The 25,115-nt window shown below is 50.1% G+C and overlaps 1 protein-coding gene across 1 annotated transcript in view; it reads left to right on the top strand.

The window, feature by feature from the left end:
* The window catches only part of RFTN1 (raftlin, lipid raft linker 1), a gene marked incomplete at its 3' end in the record, with an annotated part of 204,880 nt that extends 180,129 nt beyond the window's left edge, over positions 1-24,751 (top strand). The window contains exons 8-10 of the mRNA XM_080715947.1: positions 13,322-13,425; positions 15,906-15,987; positions 24,356-24,751. Of these exons, the coding sequence (XP_080572073.1) occupies positions 13,322-13,425; positions 15,906-15,987; positions 24,356-24,751 (582 nt within the window). The remainder of the gene's footprint in view (positions 1-13,321; positions 13,426-15,905; positions 15,988-24,355) is intronic.
* Positions 24,752-25,115: the final 364 nt, after the last annotated feature.

The raw sequence follows: 25,115 nt of genomic DNA on the forward strand, positions 1-25,115 counted from the left end.
CAGACACCGAACAAATGTGTCTCACCTTGGACTTTCAGACTCCAAAATTGTGGGCTAATAAACCTCTTTTCCTTAAAAAGTATTCACCTTCAGGTATTTTTGTTACAGCAGCATGAAATGGATTAGCATAGGTCTCATATAAGAAATTTTCAGTTTTCTAAGATAGTTTAAGAGGCATAAATGATGACGGGCAAGTGGCTTTCCAGAGATCAGTGTGCATAGAGTTGGAGGGTGTGCTTAGAGTTAAGTGTTCACCATCACCACTGCTTGGAATATGTTCTTGAAAATCACTTGGCCAAGAATTTTAATAAAACGTAATTAAAAATAAGGGAACACGGATGGAGTGAGACTGGCTAAAAGAGTACTTAAAAAAGACATAATTATTTTTGTTTATTTGTTTTTGGTACTAGGGATGGAACCCAGAGGCATTCTAACTCTGAGCTACACCCTCAGCCCTATTTTTTTATTCTATATTTTGAAATAAGGCCTCATTGAGTTGCAAAGGTCCTAAGTACCTGAGGCTGGCTGCAAACCTGTGATCCTCCTGTCTCAGCCTCCCAAGAACTGGGATTACAAGCACGAACCACCAACCCGGCTAAAGACGTGCTTTAATCGAAGAGAAGTGTTATACATGTACCTGGCAAGGTATTTACTTTTTAAAGCTACCATATTGGATTTGTATTCCATGCAAAGAAATTTTGAATTCTTGGTTTTGTTCAGAATGGGGTTTGGGCAAGAAGGTGAGGGGTAGAGATGTGCACAGAAGCACCATCTTATTTAAAAATCTCTTGGGGCCACAAGTTCTTCAGTCACTTTCCCATAAATAGACAAAGTCACATTGAAAGAATCAGGTAGACTTGTCTATGTTTTCCAACCTCTCAGTTGCTTTTTGCTGTGTAACTGTGCATTCCAAATTAATGGCTTCCAGTAACCATTGATTCAGCTCATGATTCTTCTCTAAGGACATCTCTGCTGGGTTCCCTCAGTGGTCAGCACCTGGTTGATATGTCTGGCACTTGGCTGGCTGTGGGCTAGGATGACAGAGCCTGTGTATCTTATCACCCACTGGCTAGCCTGAGTCCTTCAGGATGACAGTCGCTGGGTGTTCCCAAGAGCAGCAAGTGGGAGAGCCCCAAGGCGCTGGCTTAGTCCTACTCTGGTTCACATCACATTTGTTAATACCTCACTGGTAAAGAAAGTCACAGAACCAAGTTCAGAGTCCGAATGGAGAAACAGATGCTGCCTCCTCCAGATAGGACAAGTGGTGTAGGAATGGCGGTGAATTTGTATGTAGCCGGTTTAATGATTTCCCGGTCTTTACTAAGATGCCCTCTGGCCTTGGTGACCAGTGCATGACTCTCTGCACTTAATTTTCGTGTGTACACATACTCCCAACTTCCACAGACAGTATGCCTGAGAAAATGGTAGTGCTGGCTGATTAACACATTTTCAGTGGCAAACTTGCATCTCGTTATTGTTAGGTGTGATTTATAGCAATTTTGATAAGACTGTAATACATGACATAGTGGCCGACACCACCCTCCAAATGCTAGGATAGATGCATCCATTCATTCATTCACTCATCCACTCATTCACTCAACAACTAATTATTAGCCGGGTGTGGTGGCACATGCCTGTAATCCTAGGGAGGCTGAGACAGGAGCATCATGGGTTCGCGGTCAGCCTCAGCCACTTGGTGAGACCCTGTTTTAAAATAAAAAATAAAATGGAGCTAGGGGTTGGAGCTCAGAGGTAGAATGTTTCTGGGTTTAAGGTTCAATCCCTAGTCACACACACACACACACACACACACACACACACACACACCCTAATTATTGGGCAGTTCTTCCTGAAGTGGGGGCTTGAATTCCTGAGGAACAAGGAATTGCCTTCCTTGCCTCTGTGAATATTATGTTCCAATGGGGAAAACAACAATAAACAGAAAACAAATGTCAAGGAGAGATCGATATGCTGAAGCCATGAGGCAAGGAATAGAGGGTGGTTTCTCCTCTTCTCTCCCCTCTCCCCTCTCCCCTCTCTCCTCTCCCCTTCCCCCCCCTCTCCCCCCCGCCCCTTCGGTGTTACTGGGGATTGAACCCAGAAACATTCTACCTCTGAGCCACACCACAGCCCTATTTTATTTTTTATTTTGAAACAGGGTCTCTCTAAGTTATGGCACGCCTTGCTAAGTTGCTGAGACTGGCCATGAACCTGCCATCCTCCTGTCTCCGCCTCCTCAGTACTAGGATCAGGGGCGTGCGCCACTGCTCCCACCTGGCAGGAGGATGTTCTAGAGTCGCCCATCCTCTCTGGGACTGTTTTAATTTCCTCACCATTGTTCCCCCCTCCCCTTCATCAGCTCATCCTTCAGGGGGTCACAGTCCAGCTGCTGAGGGGAACCCAGCTGCACATCTGTTATGGGCTCCAGTGAATTTATCTCTGGCAGTGCAGGGAGATGGAGTAGTGGGATTGAGGGCCTGGAGCAATGGAGGGGCATGAGCATTCAGGGGTCTGACATCTTCAGAGGCTGGGTATTCCAGCTGGAGGTTTCCGGTGCCTCTGAAGATGCACACTTGCAGGGAGCAGGGTGCTTGGAGAACTGGAGGACGTGCCATGGGATTAGCACAGGGTAATTTGGTGTGGGGAGAGGGAAGCATGAAGAAAGGGTTGCATTAGTGTGGCGGTAACCATAGCAACAAGATGCTGACAGTTGGGTCTCCACAAAGAGAATATTGACCAACCGTGATTGCCCGGACAATGACAGGGAATGTCACACCTTGAATTTACCAGGCAGAGAAAGTCGGGGTGAGAGAAATCACTGGTGCTTTGTGTGTCTGTCCCTCGTTAGCGTGGACAGTGGAATAAGCCTTCAATTTCTATTTCCTCCCCTCTTCAGATTTTGAACTAACCTTCTTTATTCAGAGAGATCTTCTGGGTTAGCATTTTATGATTGTTGGTAAGCTGTCAGGAATCTCCTGCCAGTGGGTAAAGGTGACGACTGCCAACCCAGAAATTTTAAGTACTAGAAATTTTAGTTTGCATTACTAGAAGTACTAGAAATTTTGCCCACAAACTGGTTCCCTTTCCCACTCTCTCTGCTCCAAAGTAAATATCTTTTAATTGTATAATTTGGGAAAGCTCCCCCCCCCCAGTGCTCTTTTTCAAGCTAACAGATAATGTAGGTGAAGAAATTGGTTAAAAAAGATAATTCTCCTTATCCTCCTCAAATTGTCTAAAGAGAGTAATAAAGTGATAAATCTCATTTACTCCCAGAAAGTCTAATTTCCTCCCACTCACTTTGATTAGTGGGAGGGACTTGGCAAGTTCCTGGATGGAGAAAATGTTTCTTGTTTAATTGTTATCAAACAAAGCTGTTTCCACGTCTGCGGGGAGGACAAGCTCCTCCGTGCAGTGGCGTGTGTGAGCTGTCGGCTTCTGGAGGATGCGCCGTGTCGTGGTATGTGGTCCTGCGGGGCGGCTGACAGGATGTAACAGCTTGGAGCTCTTCAACTGTTTGCGCTCAGCTCTGCAGCGTCAGCGCCTGCTCTTGGCCCAAGTGGGCCCAGGGCTCCTGGCCTCCAGCCTCATCGCCTTCCTGAGCTCCGGGAGCCCTGTGTTGGGACGCACCTCTCCTGCAGTTCATCCTGTCCACGCAGTAGCACAGGACAGACAGCTCCTGCCCCTCTGTCCCAGCACCCTGCTCCCCCACCTGTCTTCCCCATATAGGACCTCAGAGAAGCCACACGTGCTAGGACCAGATCACCCAGCACGTCCCCTCACATAAGGCTGTGTTCTTTTGCACACATAGGTTTTGGTTTTCTTGCCAGGTTGGTGTGAACTTGAGGAGAAGCCCAGGGTGACGCCCGTTTTTATTTCCCCCTCCTGGAGTATGCTAGGGCCATCGTGGAGCCTCACAGCCGGTCACCATAAATTAGACACAGAGCTCCAGAGGTAACATGGGTGCGCAGCGTGTCTGGCCTGGAGGAAATGAGAGTGAGGTACACTGGCCTTGGTGGCTAAAATTAGCAACAGCAGTCAATGGATGAATGAGTGTGTGTGTGTGTGTGTGTGTACATATACATATATATAGTGGCTGTGTGTATACACACAATATTTTATTACATTAAAGAATATTATAATTTATTTTTCTCAATCCAGTGAAGCAACTTGGATTTGAAAGAAATAAATTTCTTCCTCATTATTACTAAGATTTTTCCTCCTGGCAGTTTGCTTGGGTATTAGGATTTTCCAAGAATAATAATAATAATATACTAGTAAGCTTGCAGTATGAAGGAAAGCACCCCAAAGCGTAGTGAATTAAGAGTAGCAATGCTTGGTTGTTGCCGAGGACCCTGAGGTCAGCTGGGAGCCTGCTGACGTGAGCAGGGCCCCGGGAATCTGAGCTGGGCTCACTCCCGGCACTGAGGCTTGGCTGCTGGCTGCCTCCCCCACGTCAGCTGATTGGCTGGTTGGCTGCCTCCCCCTCGTCAGCTGGTTAGGTGATGCGTCTGTCATCACCTAACAGGCTAGCCTGGGCTCGTCCTCATGGCCTCAGCAGAGGTGCATGTCTGCAGGCAAACATGGCAGGGTCCCGGGAGGCCTAGCTCAGAACTCCTGCCATCACACCAGCCTGATTCTGTTTGTCAGAGTGAGTTCTAAGACCAGCCTGGATTCGAGAGGTGGAGAAATGGCCTCTCTCTCTTTATTGGAGGAGGCCACAGGTTCTGTTATAAAGTGCCCTTTTCAGGGAGGTCGCAGTGGAGACCGGTTTTGCAAATGGTATACTTCAAATAATAATAACTATTATCTGTTATCATGTTGAGCTAAAAGGCTGCAGCAGGGCTCACTGCCTTTCTTGCTGGGTACAGAAAGAAAATCAAGCGAAGATGTGAGTTCACCAGCAGGGGCGGGCGAGGAGTCTTGGAACAGGAGCTTTCTACACGCTGCCTGGATTTTCATCTGTCCCCTTTTCTACTTCTAAGAAGCAAGCCCCTCCCCAACTTATTCTCTTTGAATGTTTTTGAAAGCCAAAGTTGTCTAAAATGAGACGACTGCGCTCTTAGGCTCTATTATGTTGGCCTAATTACATATCAGCAAAATGTTTTTTCTGGGGCATTGTGTGTAAAACAAAGAGGAAAACGACATCTCCAGCCGGCCAGCCTGGCCAGTCCCTCCCTCGGCTGGCAGGCATGTGGTCCTGGGGAGTCTGGGGGGGCTGGACGAGGAAGGCAGGGCTGCCCTGCTGCTGGCTTCAAAGGGCTCTGCCTTTTCTCCAGAGGGAAAGAGGAGCCAGTTGCTCTGCGAGCCCTCTTCCCTCCCTACCTGCCTGGGCTTCCATCTGGTGGGGAACCTAATGCCTATTCTTCCCACCCCCTGGCCTGGGCTCTTCTGGGCAGAAGAGCTCATACATCTTTACTTCTAAGTGCCCAGCACAGAGCCAGCTTCACTGAATTGGGAGATTCATGAATGTGTGTGGTGGTACTGGGCATAGCCTTGCTTTTTAGGATACTGAGTTTTCTGTGAGCCTGCCCCGGTGTCATGGCTTCCCCCTCCCATTTAATAATAGAGGTGAAATGTTCTCTTTCTAGTTGGCATTTTCCTCCTGCTCCACCTCTGGGCCTCCACTCTCCTCATCTGCCCCAGGTACCGTGTGGCCAGTGTCATCTCCTGCTCCCTCTGATCCCCAAGACACACCGTCGCTTCCTGAGTCCGTTCATCGTCCATTTGTTTGAATCTAGAGCGTATCTCCACTCTAACCTTTTCCCTTTTTTTTTTTTTTTTTTTGTAGTACTGGGGATCGAACCCAGGGGCATTCTACCTCTGAGCTACACCTTCTCAAGCCCTATTTTTTATTCTTTATTTTGAAAAAGGGTCTCCCAAAGTTGCAGAGGGCTTCACTAAGTAGCCGAGACTGGCTGCCAACCTGAGATTCTCCTGTCTCAGCCTCCCAAGTACTGGGATCACAAACGTGTGCCACCACGCCTGGCTCATTTTGGGTCTTGAAATAGGGTCTTACTAAATTGTGGAGGGTCTGAGTTGTCGAGCCTGGCTGCAAACTTGTGATCCTCCTGTCTCAAGTCTCCCAAGTACTGGGATTACAAGTGTGTGCCACCGCGCCTGGCTGTCCACATGCTGTTTGCCTAAGCTCCCTCCTCAAACTCTGTGTGTCTAGAGTGGAATTCTGGCCTCTCGCTGTCTGTGTGACTCAACACACTGGAGCAGCCATTATCCGATTCCTTAACCAATGTATGGAAGAAACGAATGTATTAAACAAGTCCAGCACTGCTTGGCACTTGGGTGGTTTCCAGTGTCTTGCTGTTACAGACAGCTTTCCAGTGAATAACTTTGTACACTCTTCATTTTGTAATATGTAGGATAAATTCCCAGAAGCGAGATAGTTGGGTCAAAGGGTAAATGTATTCGTAATGTTGAGAGATACTGTCAAATCGTTCTTCATGAGGGCTGACTCAGTTTGCCCTCCCATCAGCAGCGTGGAAGGATGCTTGCTTCCTGCCAGCCTTGTCAACGAAGTGTGTGTTGTCAGACTTGGAGGGGTTTTTTTCTTCCAGTTTGATAGGTCAGTCGTATCTCAGGGTAGGTTAGCTTGCATTTCTCTTATTATGAGATTCTGCCCTTTTTCTCACATGATTAATGGTCATTTGAATTTCCTTTTCTGGGATCTTACTTCAACTCCTGTCCAATTTAAAAATTTAGATTTTCAGATTTTTTTCCCTCTATCAATTTCTAGAAGCTTTGTGTGTGTGTGTGTGTGTGTGTGTGTGTGTGTGTGTGCGTGTGTGTGTGTGTGTAATATAAGCTACAAATATTTTCCCATTTTGTCATTTGTCTTTTGAATTTGCATATTTTGTCTTTTGTCAGATGGGTTTTCTTTTTTTTTCCTTTTTTCTTTTTTTTTTTTTTTTTTTTGGTGGTACTGGGGTTCCTGGAAGCCCTTCTCCGGGCTACACTCCCAGACCTATTTTCTTTTTATTTTTGGAAACAGGGTCTCTTAAGCCAGCGCGGCTGGCTCTGAACCAGCGCGATCCTCCTGTCTCCGCCTCCCAAGTGTGGGGATTACAAGTGTGTGCCACCACGCCCGGCGTAATCAAATATTTTTATTTTTAATTTTTGGCTTCTGGAGTCTAAATCATTTAGAAAGAACTTCAGATAGGCTGTTTAAACAGCAAAATAATAAAATTAGGTCAAATGAGTCTAAGCGGACACAGGCATTTTATTTCTCTTATGAAAACCCGCAGTGAAATGATAATAAAGAAATGATATAGAGATAGATAGATGTGATTCTCATATCCACTGATTCAGTATTTACGAATTCACCTGCCCATTAAAATGTATTTGTAACTCCAAAGTCAATATACACGGCGTTTTTATGGTCATCTGCAAACAGGTATAGGATAGCACACCATCTGAGCCACCTGGTGTGCGCGTTTCCACCTGAGGCCAAACCAGGTGTTGCTTTGCCTCATTGTTTCAGGATCTTACTGTAAACAACTGTCCTTTTCACAGTCCACAGAGTGCCACCTTTTGTGCATTTCTGTGCTATCTTTTCTTGGTTTTGCCATTAAATGGCCCCAAGGACAGAGCCGAGGTGCCAGGTATTTCTAAGCACATCATGATGTGCTTTTTTTACAGAGCAAATATGTTAGATAAGTTTCATGAAGGCTTGAGTTACTTTCTCTTGGCTGTAAATTCAATGTTAGTGAATCAACAATATATATTTCATAAGAAGTCTTTAAACAGAAAAAATGTTTATATATTGATTGGATGGCAAAAATGTTTTAGCCACAAGGTTCACCAGACCCTAACCCTGTATTTCCCCTAGGAGAAGAGATTTGATATTCACTGACTCGGTGTTCATGAGTTCATAGAACATGATTACCCAGGGTAGTGGGGGTCAACTGTGGGTGGGTAGATAGATACACACGAGAACAGCAAGATTAGAAGAGAAAGTAGGAAATGAATGATTTCAACAAATTTGTAGAAGAATGAAAGCAGATGGGGAGGCCTAACTGATCTAGCAAAGTAGAGGAAGCTGTAATCTGAAGGAGAAGGGAGCCACTTTTCTCTTGTAGAACCTAAGAAACATTCTGGTCTTTCTTTAAAAGCACCAGGGTGAACTGTAGTGCTGAAAACCAGGAAGTTTATTTAAAGTCCTAATATGGTTTGATAAGATCCCAAGTTCTCCCTCTTTGTCACGTAACCGGTAACTGTAGACATAGTGCAGGGTCCAGAAGAAACCATTTAAAATCAAGATATAAAATACATGTATCTATGAAACAAAAACAGGATGCTATAAAAAAAAGAAACAAAAGATAAGAAAGAGCTTTGGAGGGCCTTAAAATTAGCACAGCAGAAAACGTAAAAACATAATAAAAAGACTAGAAGATAAAGTGAAGGAAGACTTACCTCTCTCAGATGGTAGAATAAGAAAATAGGGTAGGAAGGTAATAAAATTAAAACATTAATAGTTCATTTTGCCTGAAAGGAGGTCCAGAGAGAGACGAGAGAAAAGAAGAGGGGAGAAAAATTATCAAATAATGGTAAGAGAACACTTTTCAGAACTGAAGGGCAAGAATTTGCCGTTGCAAGGCCATCAGTTATACAGTCGGAGTAAAAAGACCCACACTCTGAGGCACATTGTTGAAAAATTCTGGAAGATCTTTAGAGGAAAAAAAAAAATCCTAAAAACTTCCAAAGCATCACAACAGGTTACACCCAAAGGATTGGTGATAAGAGTATGTATCTCAGTAGCAATGTCAATCTCTGGAAGCTAATGGAACAATATTTTCAAATTTGGGGTAGAATAAAAAGATTGCAGCCTAGACTTCTTTACTCTAAATAAGTCTTTACCCTAATAAGTTGAAGGTGAGGACAAAGGCATCTTTAGGACTGCAGGGATTCTAATGACTTCCAGGGCATTGTTTCTTATGGAGACACTAAAGGATTTGCACCAGGAAAATGAGAACCAAAGAGACAGACAGACAGACAGACAGACAGACAGACAGACAGACAGACAGACACAGACACACACTAGACATAGGTGCCAGTGTAGGGGGAATTAGGCATGGAAAGCAAGGTTTCAGAGAGCTCCAGAAATGATATCTCCAATGGAAAAACATGAGATTAATGTATGCGTGCTCAGCATCGAGCAATATTTACAAGGCTGTGATAATACACTTGACTTTTGATTTAGTTAGGATTATATACCAACCACGAGGGGACACAAAGAAGTGAGAAGTGTGTATCGGAGTACTAAGCCCTTATTTCCCACTGTAGGAAATCAAGATACCCAGAATTGATGAGTAATACTGTAAGCATATCCTGACAATAAGGATTCGTCACTAGTAGTAATTTTATGAAGGATGCAGGAGTGCTTTTTGCACGATTTCCTTTACATGCCCCCTGGGCGAAGGGTGAAGGCTCACTCCACCCTGTGGGTGTCCGGGAGAAGCAAACTGTCCCCAGGCTTTGTTTTCAGGTACAGCAACTATCCAGGACTTAGTTCCCAGCACTTTCACAAGAGAAATTGAATTATTCTTCACCTACAATCATGTATTTACAGTGACATATAAGAAGCAACATGTTTTATTTTGAACTCCTTTTCTCCCATATGCTTCCACAGATTGAAACAGAGGAAAAAGATGAGCAAACTGACATTCGAATGAATTTCCTTGCTGGGCTAGTATGTGGCCTCCTAGTCCTTTCTCTGAAGAGGTTTAAAAAGTACTCACAAGCCTGGCTTGGTGGCACATACCTATAATCCCAGTACTTGGGAGACCAAGACATGAGTATTGCATATTGAGGCCAGCCTCAGCAATTTAGTGAGACCCTGTCTCAAAACAAAAACATGGAAAGGTCTGGGGGTGTATCCTGGAGGTAGCACTCCCCTGGGTACCTCAGAGACAAATGCTTTTCTTAGTAAACTGTACATTCCGTTTCCATAATTTTTTTAGGAAGGTCATGTTGGGTGTATTATTTTTTTTTAGTTGATTTGCAACCACTGGAGAAATTACAGAGAACAAAAGGAAAAGGAGCCATAAATACAAATGAATTCCTTTTATACACGTAGAAAAACCACCAGACATGCTCCACTTTTTTTTTAACACTCCAGGTGTGATGGGAGATTACGTATCCACCACAGGAGAGTGGAGAGTTAATTAAAATTTTTGCTCTGACTCCCAGAAAGAAATGTCTTTCCATTTGATAAGCAGGCTGGCTTTTCAGTGCTGTGGGTGCTTTCTTCTCTCCTCACTGGAGTGTCACAAAAAAGCAGATCAAAGAGAGCCTTCCATCCGGATCTGTTTCCTTCCACCTCTCTTAGCTAATGGATTTGAAAGTGTCTTCCACCGGCTGCGCTGGGGCTCATCTCCTGTTTCAGAAATGCCATCTTCTTACCGTACTGATAATACGAAAACTGCCTTTGATAGATGCTTATGGAAAACCCCGTCGAACATTAATTAAATGAAGACCAGCCCAAATAGTTGGAGCGGGAGGGCCTGGCAGTGGCCAGCCCCACCCTACCACATATGTATTTTTATGCATCAGCTCCCCAAGTGATTGATGGCCGGAGATTGATTTAATTTACTTTATTTTATTATTTTTTGCAGGTCTGGGGATGGGCCCCAGGGGCATTCAACCTTCCAAGCACAGGTTACAATTTGTTGTGTTTTCCCTTCAGTCTTTACTATTCTGCACCCTCTGGCTGACATCTCTTACCCTGAGGGGGGAAAAATGTTTGGGAGAACCCCTGCTGTTTTTTTGCTTCAAGATAGTGACAAAATGAAATAAAATGGAACAAAACAGTAGCCACCCTGGTGAGGCCTGTCTGAGCAGGCGAGCAGGCTTGCGGCAGGGGTGGGTCATTGTCTTGCAACCCTGGGCACATGCAGAGAAAACCCAGGCCCCGGGCACAGCCGCCAATGAAAGGACTCCATTCTGCCAATCAGGGCTTTGTGAGGCGCCAAAGCTTGTCCTGGTTGCTATGGCTACTGTCTGATTGTGGCGGGTTTGTCACAGTGCTTGATAAAGTGGGAAGGTTATTCTTGATAGGCCCAAGTAATCATAACCTCGCCAAGCTGGAGAGCGTGGATTTAAATTTTACCCCTTCCTCTCTTTAGACCCGGGATGCAGGCGTGCAGGCAGGGACTCTGGGTCCCGCAGCGTCACCAGGCTCTTCCTTCAGCAGGTGGCCAGGTCTGCAAGGAGACCCCCATGTGCCCAGAGGACCAACAGAAAGGATGCAGACCAACTGTAGCATCCGGTCGGGGCTTCAGGAGGGGCTGCTATGGCATCTTCTGCTCACCCCTCCCGTAAATTGATTGAATTGTTCTCTCTCCTTTCCCTCTGTCCTTCCCACATCCCCCTTCCTTAACTAGTTTTCCTTCCTTTTCTCTCTCTCCCTTTCCTCCTCCCAGTTTTGTTCCCTGCCATTTCTCTGATGCAGCTGATCCTTTAAAAGTCCTTTTTTTTCTTACATGGAGAATAATGGGGAAGATTAGATTGGAGGTGACGGCTGACGGATTCTGGCCACAGAATTAGAGACTCCTTTTTTGCCAGCAGGGATCTAAGAGACTGATGATCTAGGCAGTGGTATGCTCGGCTGCATGGGAACTACGGAGAGGACTCTTCAACACACAGATTCCGGGGCTCCACTCCCAAGAGAGTCGGTTTGGGCTGGGCCCTGAGAATCTGTATTTCTCTTGAGCTCCTATGTGAGGTCCATACTGCTGGCTCTGGGACCAAGTTTTTGTTTGTTTGCTTGCCTGTTTTATACTGCGGATTGACTCTAGAGGCATTCTATCTCTGCACTACACCCACAGCCCTATTTTATTTTGAAATGGGGGCCTCACTAAGTTGCTGAGACGGGCTGTCAACCTGCGATCCTCCCGTGTCAGCTTCCTAAGGGCTGGGATCACAAGCGTGCACCACACCCAGATCCAGGACCGAGCTTTGAGGACCACTCATAGGCCAATACTTACTTCCTACACTTGGGGAAACTGAGGCTGCCCAAGGACACGTTAATTGCCAGGGGTTCAGATGACTTGGTGAGTGGGTGAGATTGGTGCCCGGTCATAGCAGCAAACTCTTCTGAAGAGATGGGTGGGTTCCCTTGCCTCTCTTCTGGCTGCAAGTTGGGGGCGCCCCGAGGAGCTGGTTTCGTTCCCCAAAGCCGCCAGCAGCAGCCCCACAATGCAGCTGGTCCTAGAAGAGCCCTCCTCCGGGCCATGTCACATGCCGCCTCCAGGTAGTGGCCACCGAGTTGGGGCTCCAGGCCCCGCTCTGCCTTGGGATTTGTACATATCCCAGGAAGGCTACTGCGGCCCTGGCCAGGATCCTGCCCCCTTCTGCTGGTACTGGAGCCCTGTGGCCACCAGCCCTCTGTGCTCTGGTCACTTTCACATCTGTGCGCTGTGAACTCCAGGGGCAGGATAGGCCTTTGTTCACTTTGCACTCACCGCAGACCCAAAGTACACAAGAGAGGAGTGAATGGGTGTGGACCTGCAGGGTGGAGCTGAGTGTGTGGCTGACATTTCCTGAGCGAGGCCGGTGTCAAGCCAGATTAACAGAGGTGGGGAGTCCAGTGTATACACAGGCGGGGGGGGGGGGGGGACCGCTTTAGTCAGGGAGGAGCTTAGAGTAGGAAAGGCGGCCCACTGCCCTGAGGGCGCTCCCGTGGGGGGACCCAGAGCACTGGCCTCTCTGCAGGGGATGTCCTTGCGGAAGCAGAGCTGCAGAAAAGAAATAAACGTTAGTTCCCCCAGTTTCAGATTCAAAGTAGAGCGCAGACAGAAGTCACTGATCCCTGGGTGCCGGGCGCCTGACTCGGGTGAAGCGGTTTCCGTGTGCACGTGCACCAGAGCCTGTGTGTATGTGCGTGTGTGCAAGCCTGCATGTCGCTGCTGTGGCTGGATGCAAATGATCCGCTCATTTGTCAAATGTAATTTAACTCCCCACGACACACTCTGAAACCATCCAGAGCAGCGTGTGTTATCACATGCCTGGAACGCGGCTTTGAGTCGAGGTAATTGTGCTTCTTCGGTGAAACTCACGGGCGGCTATTTGTCCGGACAGGAATAAACCAAAGATAACGGATTAATCTTTTGGCTCTAATTCCGCGCTGACTTTACACGACGGTGTCAGAGTCTCTGGGAAGAAATCCCACGTCGGTGCTTTGGCTCCAAAACCCAACTCTCGGGCATGCATCAGAGCCCCCGCCTCCTCTCTGCTGGGTGGCCCTGTTCCCGCACAGCCCGGGAGCTGGCCTGAGGCGGCAGCAGTGCTAATGGCGGCCTTTCTCCCCCAGGGTGTGGAGGTGCAGACCGACTATGTGCCTCTGCTGAACTCGCTGGCAGCCTATGGTTGGCAGCTCACCTGTGTGCTACCAACTCCGGTCGTCAAGACTACCAGGTAACAATAACAGCAGCTCCCGCCATTGTTGAACACTTACTCTGGGCTCTGTTACGGTTAGAAATGGTGGGGTTCTTTTTCTTATTCAACTAAGGCTGGTTGAATAGAAAAATTAACGGGCGGCTCAGTGCAGCTTTAACAAATCTTTATTACAAAATTAGTAGGAAATAGATCAGTAGGAAATAGAGAAGAGAAAGAAAAAGCAGCATGCTGACCCGCATGCTGGAGAGCCCGAAAATGGAACTCCGGCCCCTTTTGGGGACCCCAACCCTTAAGTAGATTTTATATTGGTATCTTTCTCATCAGCGTTGCCAAGGCAATGGGCTAGTTACTTATTCCTTAGCCAGGTGGTGCCTCTTTGTCTCCAGACAGTGCACTTCCTAAGTGCAAGGGTCAAGAATCTACCTGGCCATCGGCTCTATTGTATTGGGCGTATTGGTTGCTCATCAACTAGGGTGCTTTGAAGCCGCACACAAAGTTTACCTTTCCTATGCCCAAGCCAGATCCCAGAGGAGAGGAGGTAAACAGAGGCACCGGTTGCCTCTATTGTAGTTTTAGGGCTAATGGCTTCAGTTGACTAAGCCTTTTACTATAGGTTAATGATTAGAATGAAGGGCAAAGACAGAGAGGAACTCTGCATTGTAATCGCTGCCGCCCCCTCCCTGCCTGAGTGCTTGCACAGCACCTAAGCTCTTGACTATATTTTACACTTTGGAAATTATCAAAGCAATTTTCCAATACCAGCACCTTAATACATTTTGATGCCTCTTCCCAGTACTGGCACAGGCTCCACTCTGTCCCTGATAAGCACTCTGTGGGGGTGACTCAATCCTGCGGCAGGCCTGTGAGGCCGTGTGCCTGCCGAGTAAGTAAACTCTCCCACGGGGAGCACCACTGCCACCTAGAGTGCTCCCCCGCACCCTCCTCCTGCCTGGCCAGGAAAGCAGTCCTAAGCTGATGGGGCCCAGGGCCCTCAGGTGCAAAAGGCAGTGTGTGCTGTGTCTTGTCCGATGCTAGGTAGGCACTTTGCATGTAAGACCTCACTTAATTCTCAAAAGGAAAAAAATTCTATGAGGTTAAAAAAAAACCATCTACCGCTGAAGGAAGTGTAGCCAAGGAAGCCGCGGGCACTGGCCGGTGTCCCCACAGGGGCGAGACCTGGAGCCCGTGCCTTTGGCATTCCCTACATCAAGTTCATGGCTGTTTCCCACCGTCCCTTGAGCCCAGTCACACTGATCCTAAAAGGCCCTCCATCTGTATTTTGGATTTTCTAGCTAAATTAGTCCTCCTAAATTTCCTGGGAGGCTGTAAACACAGATGTGGCTGTTTTACAGATGAGGAGTTTGAGACTCAGAAAGGCTCTGCCACACACCTGAGGCCCCAAGCCAGGACCTGGCAGGGCTGGGCTGAGGCTGTGGGCAGTCAGGAACTCGCCCCTCAGGCCGCCTCTGCTCCTGTGCGGCCCCCCAGGCCCCACTGCCCTCCACCGTGGGTGGTGAATGCAGGTTGAAGATGAAAGTGCCGGCTGGTGCCTTTCCTTGTCCCTGCCGGGCCGCAGCACCACCTCCACCTGACAGTGTCATGAAGGGTCCAGACCAGGGCCACCTTTGGGTCCCTGGCCTTTGGGAGTTGCCGCCTTATTTCTCAGCCAAGACTTCTACAGGGACAGGGACATGTAGCGAGCAGAAAGCACCCTGGTTTTGTGGCCTGAAGACCTAGACCAAGTCTTGAGTCTGCAGCTTGCTGTCATCTTGGCTGGAGCTCCCAGGTCCGTATCCTAGTCAGTTTCTAGAGGACATGAACTATGAGAACAGACTTGAACTCAAAGCCCAGCTGGTTGTCAGCTGTGCAAGCACAGGGTACAGACGGGTCTCTGTCTCAGACATTTACCCTCGCTAGCTCATCCCGCCTGATCCTCCACCTCCCTGTCCCTGGGTCTGAATCCTCGCTGGGTGAGCTGCAGCCTGCTCCTGAGAGCAGGGTGGTGAGGCTTCTGTGTAAATCAGCAGCCCAGCCCTGGCACAACACAGGTGCCGAGCAAATGTTCGTTCTGCCCCTCCTTTCCCGGCCACTCTTGGCTGAATGTAAAGGAAGGTGTTTACAAGATAGAGAATTAAAAAGGAAACCAGACTGCTGAAGATGAGAGCAGACCGTGCCCTCCTGTGATGTCATGGCATCCTTAAAGACAGCGGCAAGGGGCCTGCCTTCCTCAGGTGCAGCCGGGGAGCTGCCCTCAGAGGCTCTAGAGGTTCATGGGAATGGAGCTGATTAGTGAGCACCATCCCATGCTGTCCCTCTTGACCTCCTCATCTGGTGGGCAGCTTTCCTGTGGTAAAGCCAGCATAGGAGATGGGCTCAGGGTCTCGGCTGTGACGTGGTTCCTGCAGGCACATGGTGCCAGGTGGTGGCAGGGTCATCTGGGCCCGGTCTGGGGTCCCACCAGGTGTCAGCCCACTCATCCTCGGCTCTGTGTGTTGTAGGGAAGGGAGCGTATCCACCAAGCAGATTGTCTTTCTTCAGAGACCCTGTCTACCTCAGAAAATCAAGAAGAAGGAATCAAAGGTAAGAGACCTTGGCTGCCTCCTGGGCTTTTCCCATCAGGCTTCATCTTCCGGTGGGTTTTTCATGGCTGTTGGGTGGGCAGTCTGCTTAGACCTCCAGGGGCTCCCTGGAGCCCAGAGGACAGAGCCACTCAGCAATCAGAATCACACCCGAGTTTGCGCAAGCGGGACAGCTGAGGGGCTGGAGGGCTGTTCTGCCATTTCCTGCTGGCCGGGCTGCAAGGGCAGAGGACTAGCTCTTTTGGACACCCAGGCATGCCAGAGAGTCCCACGAGGCCCCAAAGGGGGCATGGAGTCAGCAGCAGCCTGAGCAGGGGTGGCCTGGCTGGACCGCTTGGCCAGCTTCCCCGTGTCTTACTTTCTTTGCACGCTGGCGGGAGCGCGTGCCCTGCACCTTTGACCCTTCGACATCAGAAGTTTGCTGATGTTGGCAGCGCGACCTTGCCAGAGTCCCTGACAGGCCTGAACCAAAGCCTTCAAGTGACAGTTGGTGAGGCAGAGAGCCCTCCGACCAGGCAGGGCTGGGGATCCCGGGGCCTTTTTTCCCTGTCAGACTTCTCATGAACTACCCTGGGACAGCTGCAGCGGGGCGATGGCCGTTCTCAGGATCAGCTCATTTCCTAAAGCTGCGTTCAGGTCCTCCTCTTGTTCCAGACGTGCCGATGCTTCATCCCCCGTGTTCTGCAGCCTGGGGGTTAGGGTTTGGATCTTGAGAGCCCAAAGGCCCCTGTGTTGACCACTTGGTTCCCAGCTGATGTGTCACTGGGAGGTGGAAGCTGTGGGAGCAGTCACAGAGGGGTGCCCTTGAAGTGGATCTGGGGGCTCTGGCCTCTTCCTCTCTCTCTCACTCTTTGCTCTTGGCCACCAAAGCATGAGCAGCTCCTCCCTACCCACTCCCCACCGTGATGTGTGACCTTGTCGCAGGCGCCAGAGCCGACTGACCATGGACTGGGGCTCTGAAGCCACAGGCCAAGCCTTCCTCACTTCAAGTTGGTTTTTCTCAGGTATTTTGTCACAGTGATGGAAAGCTAACAGTGGGTGTAACACCGATTGCTCAGGAAGCGGCCAGTAAGTTGAGTGAACCAACCAGAACCCGTTAGGTGCCACCCAGACCACTTTCCCGGCTGAGGCCACACTCTGGGGCAGCCCTGCCTGGCCTGCTCAGCTCTGCACAGCTGGTGCCATCCCTACGCCCCTGCCCGCTCTTTTCCTGGTTCCTTGTGTTTTCTGGACACAGAGCCGCAGGCAGGGGCATCCAGCTAGTGAACAGATTGGAAGAGCCCCTCCCCAGCCAACAAATCCAGGGGGTTCCCTCTCATGGAAGGAGCGCCAAGGTAGCGGTGATGTGGAACCAGATGGGCTGGCGAGCAGAGGAAGGTCTCTCCCCAGGCTCTGGGATGGGATGTGACAGGCGACGGCAGCAGTGGGCAGGAGGCAGCCGCCAATCCACCATTAACCACCAGGAGCAGTCAGCCACCGGCTGCAAGATGGATGGCCACAGACCGCCATCAGGTGCCGCTCCGCCACAGGCTCGCTCTCGGGCGGCATCATTCATAGAGTGACATTTAACAAGCGACCAAGCCCACGAGGTCTCCTGCCAGGAATCCCACTCCCCCAGAAAAGGTGGCCCAGCCTTTCCTAGCCGGGCATCTGCTCATGGTCGGCCTGACTTTGGTAGGAAGGCCCTGGCATCTCAGGGACAAGCCAGTGGCCACTTTGGGCCAGCATGGAGATTTTAGAGGTAACTTTTAAAAACTGCTGTAAGAAGGTAGAACTTTCCTTGAAGGAAAACCAGAGAAGAAGGAGATTCATTATTTTTTTTTTTTCTGGTCAGTAAGAACTTAGAATTCTGATCAGTTATATAACTACAGGGAGGCTGCTTACTCTTTTACTGAACCTATTTCCTGCACCATTTCCAGATCAGAAGTGGCTGGGGCAAGTACTTGCTCTGTGAGGCCCGTGGGTCACCTCGCTGTGGGTCCCACAGAGGAGACCTTGCCGCCAAACTTTTTGGAAGCCCTAGGTCTCTGTCTTTGTCCATGTGTCAGCACGTGTCTTAGCCGCCTTGTCTCTGTCCCCCAGGTCCCCGGCAGAGGCTCCATCTGTCCTCACAGTGGCCCCTGCAGTGTGTCAGTGTGGGCTGCACCCCTCTCTCTTGGCTCCACCCCCCACCTTGTTTTGACTTTCCAAGTCCCAGGGGACTCAGACCCAGCCCACCTCCCCTGAGCAATCTCCATCTGGGCTTTGCTCCGGGTCAGCACTGCTGACCGTGGTTACGAGGCATTTTCAGCCTTTGCCCATCCCTCCCCTCCTTGCTCCATCCAAGTTCGTGTGTGACCACCCCTCCAGAGGAACAGCACCCACCCAGCCCAGGCATCCCCAATATAGCCTCTCCTTCCCTCTGTGCTCAGCCTACCCTAAGACCTGTCTTCAGCCCCAGAACTCCACAATCCCTCCTCTTCCTCCACCACCACTGCCTCAGCTCCTCCAGCCTCCTCGAGGCCTCCTCTGCAGACAGGTTCTCCACTGGGAGCAAAATCGACCTTTTAAAAAAGCAGATCGCACCATGTCACCCCGCTGCTTACGTGAAAGCTGTGTATTAAGGATATTAACCGGCCTGCGGGGTCTGCCTCCACCCTTCAGCCGGCCCCACTCTGCACTCCAGCCGGGGCCTCCCTGCTCCTCTGCTCCCTGTGGCCACTGGCTGCTGTCTGGCCGCTCCTCTCCCGGGGATGCTTCACCTAGACATCCTTCCCAAGCAGGGCTCCTCTGTAACAGCAGGAGGGAGGCTCTTCCCTCCAGAGCTCTCCCCTGGCTCTCCTATTTCCTGACCACCTGTGTGTCCTCCAGGAAGAGTCGGGCATTCACTCCATGAGAGGAAAGACTTGCCCCCTGAGCTGGCGCTCACCAAATAATGTTGAATCAATGAATGATTAGGCAAACTTCCGAGCCCAGAACATACACATCACATCTAGCATTGAAACTGTTGAAAGAAACCCCAAGACCGGCACATTCAGGATGTGGCATCTTCGGTCCTCTTTTAATCAGCAGCGTGGACAGAATTCTCCAATCAGGACTTTTCAGTGTTTGAAAGAAACCTCTGTGTATGTGAGTAATTTTCAAAGCAAGTATTAAACTCCTTCAGAGAGAACAGGTGATTTCTCCTACACAGGAGTCTTCTTTCCAGCCAAACTACTTAAAGTGGACACGTAGCAGTTTTTTTATTAAAACGTGCAAATTAAATCCATTAGCTCCTGCTGACTGGAACTCTGGACATGCACTACTGTAAGGTGAAGGGCTGTTGTTTTTTGTTTTTTTGTTTTTCCCTTTTTAGTTTTTTCGGTGGGATGGCTAGTGGATTCGGTGACTCCCAGCCCCTGCACCGCTCTGGCCTGGGAAGGGCCTGACTCAGTACAGCCTGATTTCCGGGCGGCTTGTTGGTTGAGCTGAGATGTTCCCTGCATGGAGGCTCAAGACCTCAACCTGTAAAAGGCAAACTATCCCTGAAGGCTCCTGGCTCTCTGAGGCGTCTCCTTTTTGAGCTATGGAATCTGGAAGGTTTTTTTTTTTTTTTTTCTGTACTGGGCAATCATGGAAGTTCTTTAACTGTTGTTACAGACTAGTATTGCCAAGACTAGGCTTGCCTCCTGCTTAAAGGAAGGAGAGGCCTGCGTGGTGAAGTAGTGAAGGGTCAGGTGTGGAGGGAGAAGGGAGAGATGGAGGATGCCTTACCTGGGTCGCAGAGTGAGGGCGGAGGAGACGTTGCCCAGGTGTTCTTCCTTATCTCACGGTTTTCACGCTCTGGTCCTTGCACCAGCAACATCAGCACCACTCAGGACCTTTTAGATTTGAAGCTCACATCTCCTCCCAGGCCCGTTGGATCAGACCCTCCGGGACAGGGTGGGCAGCTCGTCCAAGGAGTCCTCCAAGTGATCCTGGCACCTGCCCTGGGCCAAGGTCTTAGTTTAGGGCCATTTCTAGGCTCACCTGTGGACCTCCACTTCAAATTTTATTTACTGATCTTTTATTTATTTTTTATTTTTTGTGGGTCTGGGGATGGAACCCAAGGGGCATTCTACCTCCAAGCTACACCCCCAGCCCTATTTTTTATTCTTTATTTTGAAACAAGGTCTCACTCAGTTGCGGAGGGCCTCACTAAGTAGCTGAAGCTGTCCGCAAACTGTGATACTCCTGTCTCAGCCTCCAGAATGCTGGGATTACAAGCGTGTGCCACCATGCCCGGCATTTTACTAACCTTTAAAAAAATGTGCTTGTCAAAGACTTCTTTGTAGATACTTTTTTGTGTATGTGGTACTGGAGATAAAAACCAGGGAATTCTACCTCTGAGCTACACCCCCAGCCCTATTTTCTTTATTTTGAAACAGGGTCTCACTAAGTTGCAAAGAGCTTCGCTAGGTAGCTGAGGCTGTCCACAAATCGTGATCCTCCTGGCTCACCCTCCGGAATGCTGGGGTCATACGCTGGGCTTAGATACTTGTTTTTAATAAACAGACCCAGACTGTCTTTAATGGCAGTCGAGCCTAGACTTCCATTAGCTAGCTGCTTTGCCCAGTGAGCCAAGCACTGAGTGGGCACATCTTGTTCACTTAAAGCCCAAAGACTGAGGCCTTCATGCCTTCTGCTGGGCCAGCCCAAAGGTGTGGCCTCTCCAGGCACTTCCTCCCACTCCCTCCACTCTCTCAGGAGCAAGAGACCAAGCCTTTAGCCAAGAAAGGCTGGAAGGTTGGGAGCCAGAGAAACCAGACTCCCAACAGCACTGCCATTTCCTAGCTGTGATTTGGATCAAGTTGCTTAACCTTTCTGAACCTACACGAGATCGTGTGTGTGTGTGTGTGTGTGTGTGTGTGTGTGTGTGTGTGTGTGTGAGAGAGAGAGAGAGAGAGAGAGAGAGAGAAGAGAGAAGAGAGAGAGAAGAGAGGATGGATAGATTGATAGAAGACAGATACTGGGGGTGGAACCTAGGAGACTTCTACCTCAGAACTATACCCTCATCCCTGTTCTATGTTTTTTATTTAGAAACAGGGTCTCGCTAAGTTGCTGAGAGCCTCACTAATTTGCTGAGTCTGGCTTTGAACCTGTGATCCTGTCTCAGCCCAACAAGTACTGGAATTACAAGCATGCACCTGGCTACGTGTGATTTTTTTTTTTTTTTTTTTTTGGTGGTACTGGGGTTCCTGGAAGCCCTTCTAACCTCCAGGCTATACTCCCAGACCTATTTTTACATTTTTATTTGGAAACAGGGTCTCCTAAGCCAGTGTGCGGCTGGCTTCGAACCTGCGCAATCCTCCTGTCTCTGCCTCCCAAGCGTGGGAATTACAAGCGTGTGCCACCACGCCTGGCTACATGTGATCATCTTTAAAGCCCAAGGAGTCTTGCTTTGGGAATTCAGGGAAATGTGAACCCTGGTCCTGACGCAAGGCGCAGTCGGCGTCTCAGGCCGCACCTGTTCCCTCCTGGCAGGTATTCTGAGGCAGTCCTTTACAAATCCAGCATTCAGCTCATAGATTCTGCAGTCCCTCAGATTGGGACACTGCCCCTTCCCTGCTTCCTGAGAACCTACCCCCCGCCCCCTGGAGAGGAAAATGGGAGGCCTGGGTCAGAGCCTCCCTGGGAATCCGGCTGCAGCATCCATGACAGCTGTGATGGGATGGGGGACATCCCACCTGAGGTTACAAAACAGTGCAGTCCTAGAAGGCACTTGGCATGGCTATCTTTTTGTGATGACTATGAGGACAGAAAACAGCTGGGCTCGTTCCCAACTCCTCCCCTCAGCAGCCCAGGAAGGGTCCGGGAGAAAGTGGCCGGTGTCTGCCGGGCTTCCCACGCTCTCTTCACTCCAGTTGGAATGTCAGATCGACAGAACATGATCTACAGGAAACCACCCGGCTGGGTGTCCAGAGGGAGCTGTGGAAGTTCTATTTACGTAGAAGGGCAGCCCTTGAGAAAACACCAAGCCTGGAGGGTGGGAGGTCTGGCGCTGCAGCACCGTCCTTGGAGTGCACTGCACCTGCAGGGGGCGCTGCTCACCGCTGCTCGGTGTAGCCGGGCCTGGCACAGAGACAGCTATTTTAGAGATAGGAGATACTGTGATTTGAGACTCAGAGGGTGATAACGTGCCCGACGAGTGCCAGAACGAACTTGAACTTGGGGCTTAGCAGTCACTCTACAACTACTTTGATATTTTAGCACGTAGCGTCTCTTAGCCCAAACAGTCTCACTACTCTGTGGACAGAATAAAATTTATTCTGACTTCACCAGTATCTGGCTGCCTCTCAGAGGATTCTGTATAGGCAGGTTTAACTGGTCTTTCTCTAAAAACATGCAAATGATCTGGCCGGGCGTGGTGGCGCACGCTTGTAATCCCCGCGCTTGGGAGGCGGAGACAGGAGGATCGCGCAGGTGCGAAGCCAGCCTCCCTGGCTTAAGAGACCCTGTTTCCAAATAAAAATATAAAATAGGTCTGGGAGTGTAGCCCAGAGGTAGAAGGATTCCATCCCCAGTACCACCACCACCAAAAAAAAAAAAAAAAAAAAAAAAAAAAAAAATGCAAATGATCTGAAAGGTGAAGAGGTTCTACTTGGGGACATCTGCTTAGGGAGAAACAAAGGCTCTTCAGTTTGGGCTAGAATCAAGACACGGCAGCTGCGAGGACAAGGCAGATAGGAAGGATAGCAATGTGGCGCCCAGGCTCCGTGGAGGTCGCTGCAGCATACTGAGGCCTGTGACTCGTGTCCTCTGCGGGCTGTGGCACCCCGAGGTGCCTGTTAGGCAGTCTGGGCTGAAGCTGGCATGTGGATGAGCCCAGTGGGACCCAGGGCACCCCTTAGCCTGGGAGTGATTCCACTATGGGGAGCTCAGCGTGGGTGGAAGGAGCTCCAATCATCTCCAAAGGAGTCTGCAGCTGTAGGGTGAGAGTGCCCCTATGGATGAGTGACAGGGAGGAAAGCCCATCCAATACCGTAAGTGAACTTGTTTGGGGATTTGGGTGGGCATGGGGAGGGGAGAACCGCACGCTCGTCAAGTCCTAACCACAACATCTATTTCACTCCCTTTTCTCTACTATGATAGAATATTCAAATTTACCAGTCTTGTCCAAAAGGTATTAAATCCAGGAGTCCCGTGATGTGTTCAATCTTAGAGCCCTTTAAGCTGTTGTGAGGACAGGGGTCTCTGCCACAGAAAACTACGCAAATGTGGGCTGGTTCTTAAAAATGTGTATAGCACATACAGTTTTTCCCAGCAAGGTGTTCAGTCGGTTATGCCGTGGCAAGTTCCCCACTGATGGAGACGCTGCAGTCTTGGGCTCCCTCCAGCCCTGCATGCATCAGAAGCCAGAGGCGCCTTTCATTTTTCTTTCAGAGTATCTAAGATTTAAGTACATATTTGGTGTAACCCGTGTGGTGCAACTCAAGCGGAAGGAAGTAACTGTGGTGGGAACTGGAAACGGAAGGCCTGTGTGTACCGTGGGTCGCTCAGATGAGAAAACAAGCTGGGGGATCCGGCCAGTGACGGGCGGCCTCTCCAGGGTGGTCTCCCGCCAGAGCTCTGAGACAGGGGCTCTTGCTCAGCTGGACGCTGGCTGTGTGACCCGGGCCTCTGCCGACTTCCTGTCACATGGGAGCTTGGTTGCAGGTGGGGCGCCCTGAGAAGCAGCCTTCCTCCTCACGTGGATCTGGGTGGAGGAAGTTTCTAGAGGGAGTGCCCTCAGGGCACTTTAGGGCCCAGGAGGGGCAGACGCAGAAGCCAGGCTGTGATAGTCACAATCCCAGAGTGGCTGGGATGGCCTTTCCAAGCGGGGGCAAGGCGATGGGCTTTTATACACACCCGGACTAGTTGTAGGCTGTAGGTTGTGTGGGAGGGGAGCTTGACGTTGGGGAAGGAGGTAGTCGGAGTGAGTCCCTGCTAGTCCTGCAGGAGGGTCCCAGTGGTGCAGTAACAGCATCTGTGCCCCGCCTGAGCTGGGGAGAGAATGCCGGCCTAGTGCCTGGTGATGCTCAGAAAGGCCACAGTGAGTGCTGCAGCCCTGGCCCCCGGCAGGGGCAGCCTCAGGCCTCTTCCGGGTCCTCGATCTCCAAACTGATTTCAGGCCCCATTTTCCACTTTGGCATGGGGTGCATCAGAAGAAACACTCCTCTGCCCCCACAGCACCAAGTCCATATTTAGAATACATTCCATGGAGAGTGTGGAACAGGCTCCGGGGTGGGTGAGATGGGCCTGAGCTCTGTTCAGGTATGGTGTGCTGGAGGAGACCTGGCAGTTGTGTCTTGCTCTGACAGAATACTGGGGGCCAATGCAAGCTTCGGGGGACACTCTACATCCACTCATCCCCACCCTCTCTTGGTTTCTAGTTTCAGTGGAGATTCTCCCGAGAAGAAATGCACAACAGGCAGTTGAGGAAATCCAAAGGTAAACGCAGTGCCAGAAACAAGCAACGAGCAGAAGAAAATGAGAAGAATTTAGAAGACCAGTTTTCCAAAGATGGAGATGTGGGAAACTGTGTGCTGGGGCGGAGGTGGGGGAGCGAAGCCTCTGAGGAGATGAGGGCCCCTGTGCCGGAGGTCAGGGAAGAGGGGCTGTCTCCCGCCAGCCGGCCGGGCGGGGGGCCTGTGGAGCGCAGGGCTGTGCAGAATGGTCCTGCTGGCCTCAGCCGGCCCAGCCGGCACTCTGGTCCTGGAGAGGATGCTGGGAATAGTGAGGGTGCTGAGGATGGCGCTGGAGAGCTAGTTCCGGCAGGAGAAAATTGAGTCTTGGGCAGTCTGTGCTGCCGAGGCTGGGCGAGTGGGCCAGCCCCGAGGCCCCTCTGGCGGCTGGCTTGCGCTGGCGTCCTGCTACCCTTCAGCTTGGCTTGACCTCTCCTCCTGAGCTTGCCAGGCCCGCCCAGGGCCGGTCCCTGATAGAGTTGGTTCTACATGTCCATTCGAAAGAGCGAAATGAGCCTGGTGTCGGGATGCTAGGTCGGGGTTTCTTTTGGACTCAGGGCTGGAAGCCCAGCCCTGGCTCCACCACTCCTCTGAGGGAGGGGTGTGGACCATCCAGTGCCTGTACCCTGTACCCCCCCCAGGGCCTCTTGAGCACATGTGGGTCAAGTCCATGGACATCCCTGGCCCT

The sequence above is a fragment of the Muscardinus avellanarius genome (genome assembly GCF_963383645.1).
Source record: "Muscardinus avellanarius genome assembly, chromosome: 18".
NCBI lineage: Eukaryota > Metazoa > Chordata > Mammalia > Rodentia > Gliridae > Muscardinus > Muscardinus avellanarius.